The 18,126-nt window shown below is 49.7% G+C and overlaps 2 protein-coding genes across 3 annotated transcripts; one reads left to right on the top strand and one right to left on the bottom strand.

The window, feature by feature from the left end:
• The first annotated feature begins 2,673 nt into the window (after nucleotides 1-2,673).
• On the top strand, nucleotides 2,674-12,218 carry WBP2NL (WBP2 N-terminal like). Its single transcript, XM_021552743.2, has 8 exons — nucleotides 2,674-2,797; nucleotides 5,464-5,572; nucleotides 6,112-6,247; nucleotides 7,731-7,823; nucleotides 8,613-8,831; nucleotides 9,221-9,340; nucleotides 9,678-9,754; nucleotides 10,660-12,218. Exons 1-8 carry the CDS (start codon nucleotides 2,739-2,741, stop codon nucleotides 10,705-10,707), a joined length of 861 nt encoding a protein of 286 aa, XP_021408418.1. The 5' UTR covers nucleotides 2,674-2,738; the 3' UTR covers nucleotides 10,708-12,218.
• Nucleotides 12,219-12,859: 641 nt separating this feature from the next.
• Nucleotides 12,860-18,117, bottom strand: NAGA (alpha-N-acetylgalactosaminidase). 2 transcript variants are annotated; one of them, XM_077783619.1, is made up of 9 exons: nucleotides 18,003-18,117; nucleotides 17,761-17,968; nucleotides 17,225-17,399; nucleotides 16,905-17,082; nucleotides 16,531-16,625; nucleotides 15,708-15,869; nucleotides 15,027-15,224; nucleotides 14,676-14,819; nucleotides 12,860-14,420 (listed from the first exon to the last, which is right to left on the bottom strand). In XM_077783619.1, exons 1-9 carry the CDS (start codon nucleotides 18,115-18,117, stop codon nucleotides 14,238-14,240), a joined length of 1,458 nt encoding a protein of 485 aa, XP_077639745.1. In that variant the 3' UTR covers nucleotides 12,860-14,237. The 2 variants fall into 2 exon arrangements, with proteins under 2 accessions (XP_077639745.1, XP_021408416.1); XM_021552741.2 differs by lacking the exon at nucleotides 18,003-18,117 and having other exon boundaries at nucleotides 17,761-17,987.
• Between the last annotated feature and the right edge of the window lie 9 nt (nucleotides 18,118-18,126).

Below are 18,126 nucleotides of genomic sequence, written 5' to 3'. Positions count from 1 at the left end.
TTCTTGGCCTATAGCATCTGTTTGAGAAGAATCAAAGTACTTGGGGAAAATGGATATATTTTCCAAAAGAAGTAAAACCCAGGGGGAAAAAATGTGTTCCTGCTGCAGAGGGTGCATTTGCCCTGCCCAGCACGAAGGTCAAAAGCCATGCTTTTACCTTCAAGCATGCCAGGCATTTGAGTCTGTGCAGATCAGACCAATCTGTGCAGGGGTCACCCCAGCTCATGGAGTCACCCCATCCCCTGCTGCAATCCCCCACTGCAGTGGTCTCTCTCCAGCAGCACTGAGCAGGTCCTGGCCAAACCCTTCCCCACAAGATGGTCCCTCGGCTGTACGAGCACTGGGAAGACAGTGCCACAGGGGTTCCCTGCTGGGACCTCCCCCAGGGACAGCTCCACTTGGCATAGCACCTTGGGCATCTTGGAGGAGTGCAAACAGCCATGGATTGAGAAGCACTGGGCCAGGGTGGGGGCACAAGAGATACCTCTTCCTCATTCTCCTCATTGAAATGGCTGCATTTGCTACTGTAGCAGTGCCGTTCCTCTGCTCTGTTACTGTCCTATGTCCTCCTCCACTCCTGTGCTTTTGTCCTCATTCCCTTTTAGCCCTCCATAGCTTTCTTCCTTCCTTTCTTTCCCTGTCCCACTCTCTCTGTTTTTTATCCTTTAAGTCTCTCCTTCATTTCTCCAAGTATTTGAATATTCCTCTTCTCTAGGCTGTTTCCTCCCTCTCCCAAGCTCTCACGCCTTCTTAACAATGTGCTTTCGTGTCCTGTTGAGAAGCTGTTGTTTTACCTTTCCCTGGAGGGGATGGGGAGGGACGGTAAAGACCTGTGAGCAGAAAGAGGCACAGCTTCACTGAAGACCACATGCTTGTGTTTAGCTGGTGTGTCAGCTGTTTTCTGGGTGTCCCTGAGTGAGGGGACAGTCAGGGCTGTCTGGGCAGAAGGAAGGAGAGGAGAAGCCCAGAGATGTCCTGAGTTCGGCAGTGTCTGCCTGTCTCTGCGTGTCACATGGCTGGCAGGGGCTGTCCCCCTCCAGGAGAGCTGCCATCCGCGCTTAAAACGCATGTGTGGAATGCCATGGCCTGGCATGGCAGCACCATGGGGGAAGTGCAGGGACTTGGGGTGGGGGTTGGAAAGGCTGGCACTGGGGGAAGGAAGAAGAAAACAGCAAACAAGCAGCAGAGGAGGACTCAAGTCAAACTTGATGTTGGTTGACGGAGCTATATGGGGGCCAGGGCTGGCAATAGGGTTCTCCAAGCCTTAGCAAAACTGTCAGGAGCGTATGTCCATCTTGTGGCTTTCTCTGGTGCTGTCACTGCAAAGCAAGGGTTCTCTTCACTCTCATTCCCACCTGTCCACACAAATCAGCCATTCTCAGCACCACTAGGATGTGAGGGCCATACCAGCACTTCCTTTCACCACCCATGTTCACAGCTCCTGGTGTTCCTGTATGCAGTGTGTGCGTGCAGCCTTGCACACCCTTCCCCTGCACTAAGCCTCCTCAGTCCTGCAGGGACCAGGAGCCTTGTCACTGGTGCCAGCAGCCATACCATGGAGCCTTGCCACGCTGGCACCCATCCTGCCACACAACCAGCCCTCCTCTGCCCAAGGACATCAAAGACGTGAACCTCAGCAAAGACACTGCCAGGGTTCTGCTTCTTCACAGCACTGAAGCACGAAGCCAGTCCCATCACCTTCACCCTGGGCTACAGAATAGTAACATTTATGACTTTTGGGCCCAACTAAGGGTTAGGGCAGAGACACAATGCTGCCCTGCTTAAAGAAAGCAAAGCAGACCCATGCAATACAAGAGAGACTTTCCTTTGCCTGTAATGTGGATTTCAAAGACAAGGTTGTGTGTTTTGCCCTATAGGTTTAGGAATTTTTATTTCTTTGTAATAACGTGTTTTTTACACCCTGCTCTGTAATTTCTTGTTGGATCATAGACTACTACTAAAGGATCCATAAAAGCTTGCTAAGAAAAACAAGCTCAGGTACTCCTCACTGCCATCTGCTCATGCCAATGTCCTATGTCCCGTGTACCTACCAGAAAGTTTACAAAAAAAAAAAAATCCCACGTGGCATGACAACGGGACATACTATTGGAAAGAAGTCTCTGTGAATGGATAAGCTGGGGAAAGTCTGAATCCAGCGCCACCAGCTGACTTCCAGGATGACCACAGCAAGTCAGCTCTTCCCCTAAGAGATCCCGAGTGATGCTGCAGAGGGGAAGAGTCTAAACCTTATGCCAGAGATGCCCACCCAGCGCATTCGGAGGCTCAGAAGCTGTTCAGCAGATAAGCCGTCCGCCAGAGAAACTTTGCTAAGCACGGCAAATCCTGGACAACTTCCACTGAGGCAACCACGGCAGCGAACAGGCGTGGTTGCACTGAGCAGAGAGAGCCAGAGGAGCGAGCAGGGCTCCGCGTAGGCACCAGTGTCTGTGGTTCGCTGTGCGGGCCGCCCCTCAGAGCGTCCCTCCGCCGCCGGCGGCCATTAAACCGACCGAGCGCCGCCCGCTTCCGCCTCGCGCCCTCTCACTTCCGCCGCGCGCGCCGCCGGCCGCGAACGCCGCGGGGGGCGGGGCCGCGCGGGTGTGACGTCACTACCGTCACCGGTCAGGGGCGGGGCCGCGCGGGGTGTGACGTCACCACCGCAGCCGGTCAGGGGCGGGGCCGCGCGGGGTGTGACGTCACCAGCGCAGCCGGTCAGGGGCGGGGCCGGCGGGGCAAAGATGGCGCTGAACAGGAACCATTCGCAGGAGGGCGGTGTCGTCATCCCCAATGCCGAGAGGTACCGGGGGGCCGCGGCGCCGGGTGGGTTGTTCTCACCCCCTGTGCCCTCATCAGGGCCGGGACGGCGGGGCCCGGTGGTGGGAGGTTCCCGCTGGACCGACGCCCGTCTCCTGCCCGGCCGCGCAGGCCTGGCTCTGCGTTACTGAAGGGCTCCCCGGCAGGGTGGGGACGGGCTGGGGCGGGCAGCGGGAGCAAGCTTGGCTGGTTAGAGCTGCCCCCTTCACCGCGGGGTCCTTAAAGCCGCTCCATCGGGCGTCCTGGATGAAGACTGTGGCTGACATAATTTGTACTACAAGTTGAGGAATTGGGTGTTTTTTAAGGTCATACACTTAGTGACTCCAGTGAGGCAGAGACTGTTTAAGGTAGGAGGCTTGATCACTTGAATTGGTAAGTAAGGAACTTGAATTCAAAGTTGCTCTGCGTGGAGAAGCACCTCTTCATGGAAGTACAGCCGGCTGCTCGACGCCCAAGCGGGGATTGACAGACCAGCATAACAGATTTAGGCTTAAGTTTGGTCGTGTTTGGGTGCTCCCAGCATCCTGGCAAGAGAACTCCTAGAAACCCGAGGCCCAGTAAAGGATCGAAGTAAAAGGATCAGAGGAGTTGGTTTGGGTCTGGTGATCAAGAAGAAAATTACACTCGAAAGTTATGCTCCATCTTGTGTTGAGTTTGGAGCTGATTCCTAATACTTCAGTCAGGAAGTGTGGAGACCTCGTTGCAGCCTTCCAGTATCCGAATGGGACCTAGAGGGGCGGCACAGAGGGACCCTTCATCAGGAGCTGCAGTGCTAGGACAAGGAGTAATGGGAACAAGCTGAAAGAAGGGAAATTCAGGCTACACATTAGGAGGACATTCTTTACTCTGAGGGTGGTGAGGCACTGGAACGGGTTGCCCAAGTGAGCTATGGATGCCCCAGCCTGGACAGTGTTCAAAGCTGGATTGGATAATGCCTTGAACAAACTGATCTAGTGGAAGGTGGTCATGGCCATGGCAGGGAGGCTGGGACCAGGTAATCTTTAAAATCCCTTCCAAGCCTTAACACTGGCTTGAGATCATAAAACCATACATTCTTTGAGGTGCTGCTCAGTCACAAGTGAGGGCAGTGTGGCTCCGTAGGGTGCGCAGCCTCCCGTGACAGCCCTGGACAGGCATGCAGGTGCAGACCGGTTCAGCAGCCTAATCACTCTCTGTGGTGGTGGCTGCATGTTATTTGCTTGTGTGAGTAGCTGCAAAGCAGTAAACATTACAATGACTGCATAGGAATTCTTTCCAGTGAGGTAAAATTATGTGAAATGCAGCTACAAGACATGACTGAGGGAGTGTTCTGGTAAGATTAAAGCTGTCAAAATGTTAGTTGTATTTAGCTTAGTATATGTTTCCCCCTTGCATTTTGGAAATGGAAAGAGCTCTGTTGTCTCATAAATCTGTCCCTTCCAGCCAGTCTGAGAATCTCCATCTAGCTCAGCTATGAAGTAGTGTCCCAGTAGAATTTCTTGGTCAGGTTGTTTTTCCTCGTCAAAGCTAGACTTTTCACTAGTCTTCATTCTTGGGTAGCTACATTTTACATATACATGTACAATGTTCTTCTCTTCCCTAAAGAGCAAACTACCTGAGACTATAGGGCATTTGGTTGTTATTCTGTATGGTGGCCTTGAAGATTCCTCCCTTCCCCAAACAATTGCAGGGTTTCCTGATTTTATTTGACTTCTGCAGTATGCTGAGCAGAATTCATAAGGATTATTTTAGATACAGCCAGTTCAGGCTTGTGTTGGTTTAGGGTTTTGTCACTTTGTTTTTCATGCTCTTGAACGATAAAGCACCTTGGAGTCTTCTGCCACTGTAACACGCTGAAGGTTTATCACCCTCAAGGTTCTTTTGTTTATTCTGCAGATTTTTCTTACTGTGGTATGCTTAGATCTGCACTGTAGACTCGGTGATGTGCTTTCCCAAGATGACTCCTTTTTTTCCGAAAATGTACTTAATTTTTCATGCAACTCTATGCCCCTGACCCTGCAGTGTTCAAAATTCTCATCTGGGTTTGTGTCACTAGGAAACTCTGCTAATGTTCCCATAGATATCCAATAATACCTTTATTGCTGACATTGCTAACTCATTGCTTCATTCCTTAACATGGTACTACTTACTGCAAAAGCTGCTTAAATCACGTGAGGCAGGGTCAGCAGTGAGGGTTTCAGTGCAGCCACTTCCCCAGTTTGCACAGTGGGTGTGGTGTCACAGCTGTGCTATTTTCCAGTGCAGTGGACTTGATTTGAGCATGAACTGGGGAGGGAGGATTGCTCCGAGATTATACCTTGGTATCAAGGGGATGGTTCTGACAGCTCAGCCCTTTCTGTGCCCTGATCTTTGGCCTGAGGGTCTGTGTGTAGAGTGGAATTCCTCAGTCTGACACCTTTGGAGATAGAAACCACCCTGTATATTAAAGCCCTTGTTGAAGGAGGAGCTTGTCTGAGATGAAAGGATGAATTCTTCCAGTCCGCATAAATCATCCCTCTCTGTTTGAAGTCAAAACGGCAGGGGCCCACAGTAAGACTTCAGGATAATATTCAGAGTTTTGCTGTGCTATTCCCTTCCCTGTGTGATGAGGGTATGTGTCAGAGCTGTTACTAAGTTTGTCTCTCCAGTCTCTCTGATTTCTTCCTGCAGTGTCCTCAAACAGTGCAAAGATGTGGAGCTCTCCTTCAGTGACGTGACAGGCAAGCCTGAAATCTTCAAAGGCACCAAAAAAGGAACGCTGTATCTCACCCCTTACAGGGTAAGTCTGATGCTAGCAGGGTTGCTTCTTTATCAAGGGATCTTGTAACTTTAAACCAGAAACCTAGCTGATGACAGAAGGGATTTTTGTTGTGGAAGGGACCACTAACAGCACTATGTAGGGGAGGGAAAGGTGGAAATGGGATAGTTCATACCTATGCCATGATCCCAGTCACCTACAAAGGCACATGTAGTCCTGGAAATCACTGTCTAGAGAATATATTTCATATTATGTGTCAGTCAATTATACATACTTTGCAAACTCTCATAGATTATCCTTAAAAAGCAGAACAGTAAAACTCTGTAAATGAGCAGGTGTGTTTTAAGTGGTTTATTATTTTAGCATGTACATGCCTCAGGTTAGTGAGTCATGTGCTGTCAAATTTGTTGGGGATCCCCAGTGTTAAAGCTGTGAAATAATTCAATGGACACTCATACTAGAGTTTAAGTTACCCTCTTTTTGGATGCTGATAGGATGAGAGCTCTATCATCACTCTATTGAATTCAGGTAATTCAGAAGCATTCCCTACTGTCTTGCAGGTGATCTTTGTGTCCAAGGGCAAGGATCCTATGCTGTCCTTTATGATGCCATTCTATTTGGTGAAAGGATGTTCGATTGAGCAGCCTGTTTTCTCTGCCAATTACATCAAAGGCCAGATCCAGGCTGAGGCTGGAGGTACGTGCCAGTGCTTTGTAGATTGAGCTCTTCCCAGGCGTCACAAGGCCATTTCTGCTGAACACCAGACCAGCTTATGTGTGCAGGAATGGCAGAGTAGCTGTGGTGGTATAGCTGTTGTGTCCACGCTGGGCTAACTCCCCTCTCCTGCACTTTAGGGCACTGCTGCCATGTTACTTCCTGTCCTCAGGCCAGGGACTGACTTTCCCAGGATGACTTTTGTGTAATTCTTTAACTTTTGTCTTGCTTTGTGTATCATGTTTACTCACTTTCTCATTGTGCTTGTTTTCGTCCTTTCTTTGACCTGAAAGGGTTACCCTTTCAGGTGACCAAGGCACCAGTCCATACTATTGATACACAGAATTAGAATTAACAACCACTTTTTGTTTTTGGGAAGTCAGGAGCCCCTTGGGTATGGTTTGCATGGATCTGGGAGTCTGCTGTCCATCATTGATTCAGCTTTGATCCCAATTTGATCATGAAACCACAGTAGCACTTAACAGAAGTGTTTATGACCAAACATGGGGAATTGCAAAAGATAAACACAGATTGGTTCAAATTTCTTCCCTCTTCAGCCCTTTCATGTACATTTTCATGGCACCTGAAGTGTTTATTCTTTTTGTTTTCTGTTTGTAATGATATTTTAAAGTGACTGGGTCATCTGGGGATTGTGGATCAGCCCACTTTCTTGGGCTGAAGACATACTAAGACAGTGATTTTATAGAGGTGAATCTTCAAAGGAATGACTTTATCCATGATGGACTCTTTTGTTATATTTCTATACTTTATTTCTACTTTGTCCCCAAGATACTAGTATCCTCTTGATACTAAATTCATTGTTAGACAAGGAAAACAAATCTTATATTTAAATGACACATATTTTTTTGTTAAAAATGCCAAATCTCAAAGCACCTTCCACCCAAAAAAACACCAAATGCCAAATAGCCCTAGGAAAACAAAGCACTCTTACTTGCCTTGCAAGACATTGCCTACTTGATTTTTTTTCCCCTGGGGAATTGCTATTATACCTCAGCATTTAATAATCTCTCTGAGCTTCTATGTGTCAATGAGATTAAAGATGTTGCATTTGATTTAAATCCTAGCTTGAGTTGCAGATCTGGATCTGTAGTTCACTGAGAATATCAATAAAACCTCATCTGAGGGCTTTCAGTTAATATCCTTAGTGAAATGAATGTTCCATGTTTACATTGTTGTTTATTAGGTTCCATTAAACCTTTCAGAAAAGAACAAAACAGCCTTGTATCTAGAGTAGGCTGCTTCTACATGACTATACCTTTCAAAGGGTAAAAAAATAAATTCCTGATTCTCTTGAGATACTATTTTGGGGGACATCTGATAGCAGTGCCATGACTCTTTCTTCCTGGTAATAGGATGCAAAAGAGTTTTGAAATAAAAAATAAAAAAATAATTGAAGTATAAACATTTTTGCTGTCTTGGATTCAATTCTAATTCTCTCTCCTAGGTGGCTGGGAAGGGCAGGGGACATTTAAACTGACTTTCAACAGTGGAGGAGCCATTGAGTTTGGACAGCTGATGTTGAAAGCTGCTTCTAGTGGTAAGGGATTTTCAGATCCTGTGGTTCCCCCATGGTTGGCTGAGCTAGTAAGCAAATTGTGCTCTTTCTGAACTTCATGGCAAGAGGGGTACTCTAGGCCTTCTTCCATTGCAAAGCTTTATTTTTTTTTCTTTCCGGGGGAACTTTTGGTTTCCCTTTCAATTCTTTTTTCTTTATTTCATCTTAGTTCTTTGTGCAGTCAGAATGTTCTGGGGTTTAGGCTTCTGAGATGGACCACCTTTTTCTATGGAACCTTATTCGTACTAGAAAAAATTGAAATATGTGATGGTGAAAATTGCTTCATTTAGTTACTCTCAGCTCAGTTCTAAAATAGTGCAATAAGATGGGGAAAGCTAGCATGCACATTTGGAGAGGGGAAAAATAGGTTTTAAAAAACAATTTATTTTTAAAATTTTCGAATGGAGGAATAAGAACTTTTTTTCTGATAAGTTTTCTTTTTAAAAAATGTGTGTTTTAAAGGTACTTGTTTTCAGAACAAAAGTACATTAAAAAAATGAAAACATGCTGTACTGCTACTTGCTTTAGAGTGGTCTTTTCTTCAAGCAGTGGGAGCTCTATGGTGGGACTGGGACCTCTGAGGTTGTATTTTTGCAGCTGGTTTCCTTCAGCACTCTGTGTTAATGTTTTTCAGGCACAGTACTATGCCAGGAGTATATAGTGAATCTACATAAGGGGAAACAGTGGTGCATTAACAAGACTATTTTAATTTTATTCTCTACATTTAGTTTTAAGAAAAGATGTCTGGCTTACTAAACGTGTGTTCCTTAGCTTCCAGTGGCGTTCCTCTGCAGAACCCTGGCTATGGCTACACCCCTGTTCCCGGAGGATATGCACCCGTCCCGCCTGCGCCCGGGGGCTACTCGCCTGTGCCGGGAGGCTACGCTGCGCCTCCGCCCCCAGACGGAACTTATCCCTATGCACCACCTCCAGCGAATGCCTACGGCCCCGCTCCACAGCCCATGGCATATCCGTACCCCCAGACTCCAGGTTTGGAAGTTGTGTAATGATGACTCTGTCTGATGTTAGCTGTGAAGAAATGACAGTGGTGTGGTGAGGGTTACTGTGAGGGTTGCTGTAGTTTTGTCTTCATCAAGGATCCTTGTCCTTGCAGAAGTCAAGTCACATGTTGATTACACCCATGTGTCGCTATATGAAAATGTGGTTTGCAAATTGTGCTGCTGTTTGGTAGAGAATTATTGCCTGCTGACATGACAGGCATTAGCAAATTATCAAATCTCTGCTGTCTGCATCCCTGCCAAGCTTTGAGAGCTTCCCTTACCACCACTCTCATCCCCAGCTAATGTGCTGTCAGGCCTGTGAGCTCTCTGTCCCATGGTCAGTGGTCCAAAGCATCAGCCTGGTGTTGTCTTTTTCAGGTATTTACCCACCACTTCCAAACATGAATCCCGTGTACATGCCACCTCCACCACCCTACTCTGGGGCTCCTCCTGCAGGACCCTCAGCTCCCCCAGCCTGGGTGAGCCCAGGAATGCCAGGTAAATGGGACTGGGTGGTTGCCAGGGTCTGGGTGCAGATCTGGTACCTGGGGGCTTGGGCTGAGGGTGGCATGGGCACAGCATGGCGTGGAGAAGCTGTTGTTGCAAGAGCTCCAAGTCTTCTGTAGGGAGCTGCTCTGCCTTGCCCTGCACAGCTTGTGGTCAGCCCTAGCCAGCTTTCCTGAGCTGCTCTGAGTTCTAACCCAGCTTGCTGCAGTTCCTCTTGGCTCCTTGGGCCTTTGTTGCCTCCTTGGAAGAGGTGAAACTGGGGAGAAGGCTCTGGGGCTAGCACCACTGCCTTAGATATTTAAGGTGGCTTCTTTTCCTTCCTTTCCAGGAGGCAGTAAGGCCATGGAAGCAGCTTCCAGTGCATATTACAATCCTGCCAATCCACACAACGTGTACATGCCCATGGTGAGTACCATGCCTATGGTGAGTACCATGCCTGGTCTTCTTGTGCCTACTTCCTCCTCTGTCACTAGCAGAGATGGTGCTTTGCTTTCTTACAAAGTCTAGTGTACCTACATGTTGAACATGTACAGAAAGTATGCGTTTTTATGGGAGGGAGGCTCCCATGAGGAAGACTGGTGAATTTTTCAGTCAGCAAAGGAGGAAGGCCTTTAAGATTGATCCCTTAATAGCCATTTACTTCCTGTCTTACTCCTAAAGGCATAACAGACTTGCATGGGCACAGAGAAAACACAGAGCTCTGTGCATCCACTGGGCCTGAAAATGAGGAGAGTTAAAGAAGAATAATAGGTCATTTAAGGACAATGGCATGTGGGTTTCTGTTTTGCTTTCTTTCTGGGCTGCATGGAGATAGGGAGGTCTCTTACTGTTCAGTCCGTGGCAGCCACTAGGTTGTCTGTAGCCTCCATCTGGTACATGGCAGTCTGGCTGTGCCCCTCACTGCCTTGCTTGGCTCTGGCAAGCTGGAGACTGATGGAGCAGCAAAGCTGGCCCTCAGCCCAGGGTTTTCTGTCTGCTGGGTCAGAGCTATGAGCTTCAACAGGGACAAAGGCCTGGAAGGGAAGGGAGAATGGCATTTAAAACAGATTAAATGGTCTATTTGCAGTAGACCGTGTTACCTGGTTTTGAGGGGACTTTTCCTAGAAATGTTATGGAGACAGCGTGTGTCATGGAACATAGCTGATACTAGAGGGAATGGTGTGATGAAATGACAGCTTAAACCATAGAACTTGGTTCTGTCTGTAGCTCACCACAGGGCACTCATTTCTGGTGAGCCAAGCCTGGGAATACCTGGGAAGAGCTGGTCATAAAACAAGCATGTTTGTTGACTCTACTGTATCTCTTTCCAGGATCAGCCACCTCCTTACACACCTCCTGAGGATAAGAAGAACAACTAGCAGAAGGAAATTGCAGCCAGCCTCCCACATTCTCTCTCCCTGAAGACAACATGGCTGTTAGTACCCCTCAAGTTAGCGTATCTCTAGATCTCTGTTTCTCTACAATAGATATAGTGCTGGGCAGCTGAGCACCTGCCCTCATTAAACATTGAGTCAGTGGCAATACAAGACAGGACAACAGCACTTTCCTACTTACTTGCTTTATCTCATGGGGTCGAAGGACTAACCTTTTGCCCTGCCATTGGCTTGAGGAGAGAGATGGACTTATTAAACTCTTATCACATGACTAATCTAGGACTAAAATATGAATGCTGTGGGATCTTGTTGGAGTAAAACAACTTGGAATGCCAAACTTTCGACTTCTGAAGCACCATCCAGGTGGAAAGGTGTAGAGAGCTATGAGGTTCCATGCATAGGTCCTCAGGTGCCCTAGAAAAGTGTTAAATTTCCTTAAATTCCAGGGCAGTTCAGTGTGAGATGGGACTTTTGAAATCCTCTATTGTGTTGGAAGTGTGTGGCATTCTGGACTAACAGTTGAGGGGTTGTGACCTTGGGAAGTGCATTCGAAGAGATGCTGAAGCCTTTGGCTTCCCAAGAGGGAAGGGGATGGGTCTCAATCAACCTGTCTTTGTAGCCATTGAACCGAGAAGCAAACAAAGGTGTGCCTCAGGGCAGTGAGCTCATAGACTGGCAGGCCTGAGGATCAGTCTGTCTTTTCCCTGTCGAAGCAGGCCCCATATCTGTGTAATGATCCTATGTAAAGCAGCCGTTCCTCAAGCATAATGGAGTCAAGCGCTGCACAGGAGGCTGCCTGCCTTGGAGCAAATTGTGTTACATTAGGCAGATGACCTGGCACTAGCTTTGTCAGGAGACAAGTCCTACAGCTCTGGCTCCCTCTGCTGAGCAAACTTGTGCTGTGTGCTACCTCCACAGGGGAAAACTGGCCTTCATCTTTTCCTTCAGCTGCTGGAGCCAGGCTGTATGTGCCCACATCTGAGCAGCGTGGGCAGGTGGGCACTGTAATGCCAGAGCTGGTTGCTTACAGGTGCAGTGCCCTCGGCTGGGAACTGCTGTCTGGGTGGGAGTTGCTAATACTTGGCTCTCTTGCAGAGACTCTGGCTGCTCAGCCACACCCTTTTTCCTTAGGACATAGTGCCGTTAAACCTACTCTGAAAAGAGTCTCTAGTCTGGAGGAGACCTTTGTGGTCTTTTACATGTAGGGTGACTCTACTTCCTACAGCCTCCCTACCTTCACAAGGAGGGGGAAGGAGTGTTTCCTCTCTTACTTCCCTGTATGGCAGGGCTCTCCTGCAAGTCAGGTTTGCACAACTTGAAAGTATGAATTCCTAAAGCAGTTTTACATGGGGGGAAGTAAGTTTCCTTATCTATAGACACTTTTTCTGACTTAGAGATATTCTAACAACTCTGTATTTAAAAAAAAATCAACCATGAATGTTTATAACTTTTTGAATTGCACTTTAATACAGGAGTGTTGATATCTTTATCTGCCAGTTCATTGTTGTGTGTGTGTGTTGTGTTGACCTTAATTCTTGCATACTGCACAGAAGGCTGGAAGGAACTACAACCACTGCTGCTGTTCCCTTGGGTCACCTATGGTATGTGGCTAAGGTGGACCTGGAATCAAGTAACTGGGGGGAGTGAAGAAGGTGGGGCTTATCCCCTTGCTGCCTGGAAGGCTGGCTGGTGCCTGTGGTTATGCCCAGGTATCCAGAAGTGGCACATGTTTATGTCCCATCACTGCATGTAGCAGGGGCCATGTCACCACACTGCTTCTCATTACAGCTGCATTCATAGCACCTCTTCGATGTAGATTACACCAGAGGAGAGGCCTTTAAAGTCTTTGAAAGAAACTCCTCACCAGCAATTTTTTCCAGCAATGGAAAAATAAATATACATAAAGAAAATGGCACTTGGCTGTAGACTGTAAATTCTGTTTCCCCTTGTGCCAAGGAATGCCGCTGCCCTGCTGAACATGAGCTAGCTACTGGAAACCCATTTCCTACTCTGCATCAGTCCAGTTTCTGACAGGAAACCAGTTCTATTTCCTAGGATAGTTGTTCCTGTTTTGAGGTAATGGCCCTGTAATCCTACATTAAACAAGCAGGTATAGCTACCAACACATGCGACAGTCTATGATCTACTTCCCTTTATTTAAATCAGTTTGCCTCAATCACGCCCCAAGAAAAAAGCCAGCTCCTTGTTTTGTTAGCAAGTCCTCCCTTATTAGAACTGCAAGCATTGTGTTCAGTATCTTGACCCTGCACGTCAGAGGAAGTTTGTAGAAGGGTCCAAAATCAACCATTTGGTCCTTCAGGAACCAGAGTGGACAGATGACCAGGAACTCTCCCACATCTGAACAGGAATAGAGATTTTTTTTCCTAATCCAAAATCCTCAGTCCGAGGCTTAATCTTGTGTCTTGTGTCACCTAGAACTCTTCCATGGGTAGTTTGCTTTATGAAGGTGAAGCAGTTGAGGGCTTTAGTGTCCTGACACTCACTTTAGTTTATTAGTGTAGACTCCTCCTCAGGATAGAGCTGGGGATGCAAGGGCCCCTTGGGAGAAGCCTTTCCCTGAGACTCCCTGAGTTTTCAGCCTGCTGAAGTAGGATCTGATCCTCCTTTTAGCAGAAGTTTCCTTCTAGAGAAAGGACACAACTTTCAGCTTGGAGGTACCCATGACCAACTCCTAACCCAAAAGACCACCTCACCTGAGTATCAGCAACTTCCTGCCAGCACTCCTACACAACGTGCTGCGGCTCTGCGGCTTTTGGTGTGTACCACAGCACAGCTCCTAGGGAATGCATGGCTCACAGAGATGTTTGCTCTGCTGTAAACTTCTACCAGAGGGGCTTTGATACAATGCTAGCACGTACACTAAGGTGCAGTAGTGCTGCAAGCAAAGGCTCACTGCACAGGACCATTATGCCTCCAACAGCTCTTGGTCCTGGTGGGAATACATGGGATGCAGCCCAGCTGACAGTTCCTTATTCTATACCAAGCTGATTATAGTAAAAGAAAGAAGGTGACCAAGTCTGATCCGTGAGGTTAATGCCATCACACACCTGGGGGGGTGAGGCTAGGGAAAGAGGGAAAATGGGATGTCACAACCCTAGGAGATACTAAAGCACCCAAAGCCTTTCTGCAGGTGTAGTTCAAACAGCCCCTCCAGCAGCCAGTAGTACCCAGCTCAAAGCAATGATGTTCTCAGGTGTCAGAGCTGACAAACTTCAGTAGTGGTGGACTCTACTTGTATGGCATCTTCCGTAGGAGGATCTCAGAAGGTTTTGCAATCATCAAGGCACTAGGCTCTGCACACCCTTAGGCAGTGAGTAACAAGAATTTCTGGTTTATGCGGATAGAGCAGATATCTTCAAGCTGGTACCAGGGGATGGTCACTGCCCAGAATTATGGGCTCAGCAGCAAAAGGCACTTGTACAGTGAAGAACCACATGCCTTGGGGTCTCACAGCTCACCCTGGCACTGGTCCACACCGCATCCATTGGGCCCTGTCACAGAAGGGCTGGGCGGTAACCCCCACCAGGGGCTTGCTGTCTGACAACATGCCAGGGTTGTACCGGGAGGGCCGTGCGACGGAGATACCACATCACCACCCCCGAGGGGTTAATAACGACTGAGAAGTTGTCTGCTGCTTTTAAGTCTCCAATGATCTTCCCCACATACACGTCTTGTACCTGAAAGAGAGAGATGGAGCTACCAGCAATTCCAGATCTTTCACTTGGGGTCCAGCCGTGGTCATGGACATGAAATAGTGGGAAAGGGCACAGCAGTGGGCAACAGAAGAGTGACCCAGTGGGCAGCTGCCACTTCATTCCAGAGGTATGGAGTGAGAGTACTCCATAGAGTACTAGAACGCATAGAGATGTGGGAAGAGGGGGATCCATGTGCCATGGGACTGCCCTGCTATGCACTGTGTCAGTGGGGCTCACCTCATACACAGCATCCTCGGGGAAGTGGAGCTTGGCCAGGCTGGTGGTGTAGCGGAAGGGCATATCTGTCCTCCGGCTGAAGAACACGAGGGCGCTGGCAGCCTGGGCCAGTGGACGCACAAACACCTCGATGTCATACTTCTCCTAGGGGTGGGGATAGGTGGGTGAGGCAGAGTTGCTAGGAGCAGTGCAACTTCTGACTTTGCCCTGTGGGGCTGCAACACCAGCAGGCCCGCAACACCCACAGGTCTCTTGCTCCTGTTTCTCTGCATCATTTCCCTCTTCCTCCTTATTTTGATGCTCTGTGCTACTTCTGTCTGCTCTCCCAAATGCATCTGCTTTCCCCCTAACCTTGACAATCCTGCGCCCCTGGATTCCCAGGGGATCCTGGTTGATCTGGATCATCAGGCGGTTCTGCAGGATCTCCTTGGCCCCGGGGGAGATGGTGCGGAGATCTGTGGACATGAGGAGTGGAGCTGCCATCACTGTCCACAAAGCCATTTGGGAGCGTGACTGTTCATAGCTAAGGCCGAAGTTTCCAATGATGAGCTGGAGGGGAGACAGCGAAAAGATGGAAGAAGCAGAAAAAGGTTAGAAACTTGTCTGCTTGTCACCCATGGTGATGCTGCTTCCTGCTGGGAGGGAACGCACAAAGGAAACCTCACACACACTCTAGCTTCCCCTTAAGTAGTCCACCACTGCCACCAGAAGATCTCATCCCTGCTAGCAACATACACTCAAATGCACTCATTAACACCCTTTGTTTCACCGTTATTTGCCCTCAGGCTGTGCAGGGAAGGACAAGAACACCTGAAGAACTTGAGAGGTAAATTCAAGTGGTGAAGGGTTCATGGCAACCACTGTGGTTTTTCCCACAGCTTAGCCAAGGATAACACCAGCTTTGCCTCTGCAGCAACAGGGCTCCTGCTCCTGGAGCTCTTCCTTTGCCCTGCCCCTAGAAGAGGATCCCTGGAGATCCCCTGGAGATCCTCATCCCCAGACAGGGTCAAAGCACCCATCACCCAGCCGCACCATGTCTGGGTCATTCCAGTGACCGGGGCCAGCTGCTGGCTGCAGCACATCCTGGTTTGTGAAGAACCAGTCCACGATGGAAAGTACACTGTCCCAGGAGTCCTCGATGTCATCATAGTTACGCCACAGGTTGCAGATCTCTGCCAGGATGGTGTAGTTCACCTGACAAGGAGAACAGTGTCAGGCAGGAGAGGAAAAAGAGCTGTTCTGCAAGGTGGGGCAGGCGGGAGCAGCACTGTTGAATTGTTGGGAGCTGCACTGTCCAGCAAGTATGTAAAAAACAGAGAAATCTGGGGAAGGGTAAGGAGGCAAGACAGAGTCATATCCCACTATGTCTGGGCACACCCCAGTATTATAGGATGTCTGGCAAAACAACCACAAAGGTCATGGGGAAATCTGATAACCTATCAGCTACAAAAATGAGAGCAGGTCAGGACTGACTCAAAAAGTGAAAGAGGAAATATGTGAGAGCAACCAATTCTCAAGAAACATATACTAGGAAGATTATCCTATTTCAAGCACTGAAACTAGACAGGACTGTCTCACAAGAAGACTGTCAGGACCAACCCCACACCATCTGATTAGGGGGGAGAGGATACACTCCAGAGCTTTCTTCCCACAAACTGCCATCACCTAGCCGTATTGGAACCCCCAGGCATCCCCGGGTGCCTGGCAGGAAGGCCACATTACCTCTGGGACCTCCAGCAACATCCAGGGGTGAAAAATTAAGTGGGGTGTAACACCATGCTCCTGGTGCTCCAGCAAGAGCTCCTCCAGGGCACAGGGGACATGGGAACTTGCCAAAAGATAGGAGAACCCATACCTTGGGGGGAAGACCCCCCTGATATGCTGGCCAGCTGCAGGAGTAGACAATGGGACGGCCTGTGGCGTTCAAGGCCCTTGCCATTTCTGGGTATCCTTAGGGAGAGAAGATGACAACCAGTGAAGGGGTGGCTGGCAGCAGCCCATGTCCCAGTAGCAGCCTTTATCCCAGCCCACTCAGCCAAGGGGAATACCAGTCTAGCCTGGGTTCCTTCCTTACACCAGCTCCAGGGCACACAAACTCCTGCCTCTTTTCCCAACAGTTGCAATAGGAGGCACAAGGGAAGAACTGGCTGGCCCAGTGCTGCTGCAGAGGGCCAGATGCCCCAACCCAAGCAGCAGGGAGAAGAATGCCAGAGGCTGGTGAATTTTTACCCTTTGCCTGCTCCTCTGCGGACGAGTAGCACCCATCCAGCTTCAGCATGTCCACACCCCATGCTGCAAAGGTCTGGGCATCCTGCTTCACATTTTCCAACATGGTGCCTGGGTAGCCCCCACAGGTGAAGATGCCCAGGTCACCGTAAATGCCCAGCTTCAGGCCCCTGGCATGGACCTGTGAGGAGAACAGAGCTGCAAGGAGCAAATGAAGAGATCTAGGGTGTCTCCCAGGTACCAGCATCCTCTTTTCCTTCCCAGCTCTCCCACCATTCTGGCATGGGGACAGAGATCCCCAGTGGCTCGCAGCAGGCACTCACATAGTCAGCCAGAGCCTTAATTCCCCTGGGGAATCTCTTGGGGTCTGGAACCAGCTGCCCGGCCGCATCCCGCTGCTTGGCAGCCCAGCAGTCATCAAGGTTGATGTACTCGTAGCCCAGCTCCCTCCAGCCATCCTCTGCAAGCCGGTCTGCCATCTCGAAGAAGAGCTGCTCGCTGTGGATTGAGGAGGCATGGCAGGCTGAGACCCTGCGACCCTTGTGCCTCAGCAGGTGAGGTAGGCAGAGGGATTTGGGGGTTAACTGGGGGCTCTGGAGGGCTGGTCCGGGCCATAGGATAGACTCCCATAGCGCTCCCATTTAAATCCTATCCGTCTTTATTGACCTCACCGAAAGGGAAGCGTTTCCCCGACTGCCTGAAAAACCCGCCCATATCTTTCAGCTCTGGGGGCTCTTCGGCCCAGCACCGGGGCGTCTGAGCCTCCCATGCAGCATCCACCCCGGGGTCCCAGGGACGCAGACGGTGCCAGAGCCATCCCGGTCCTCCAGTTCGACCTGACCGCGCCCCATCCACTGACCTGATGCAGTTGCGGGGATCCGCCTGGCAGTCCACGTTGCAGCGGAACCTCTCCCAGGACATCCAGCCCATGGGGGGAGTGCGCGCCAGCCCGTTCTCCAGAGCCACGGAGGGCAGCGCCAGGGCCAGGGCCAGGACGAGCCCGCTCAGCACTGCCGCCTCCATCGCTGCCGCCGCGGCACAGAGCGGCTCCCCCGGCCCGGCCCCGCTCGGCCCGGCCCCGCTCGGCCCGGCCCCGCTCGGCCCGGCCCCGCTCACATGATGCCGTCTGCATCAGCTGACTGACTGCCCACGCCTCCCGCCCGCCCGCAGACACCGCGCCCCGCCGGCACTGCAGCCCACGGCCGTGCCAGTCCATTAATCTCGC

Source organism: Lonchura striata, chromosome 5 (genome assembly GCF_046129695.1).
Source record: "Lonchura striata isolate bLonStr1 chromosome 5, bLonStr1.mat, whole genome shotgun sequence".
In the NCBI taxonomy this organism is placed as follows: domain Eukaryota; kingdom Metazoa; phylum Chordata; class Aves; order Passeriformes; family Estrildidae; genus Lonchura; species Lonchura striata.
This window is presented reverse-complemented; position numbering and strand designations above follow the sequence as displayed.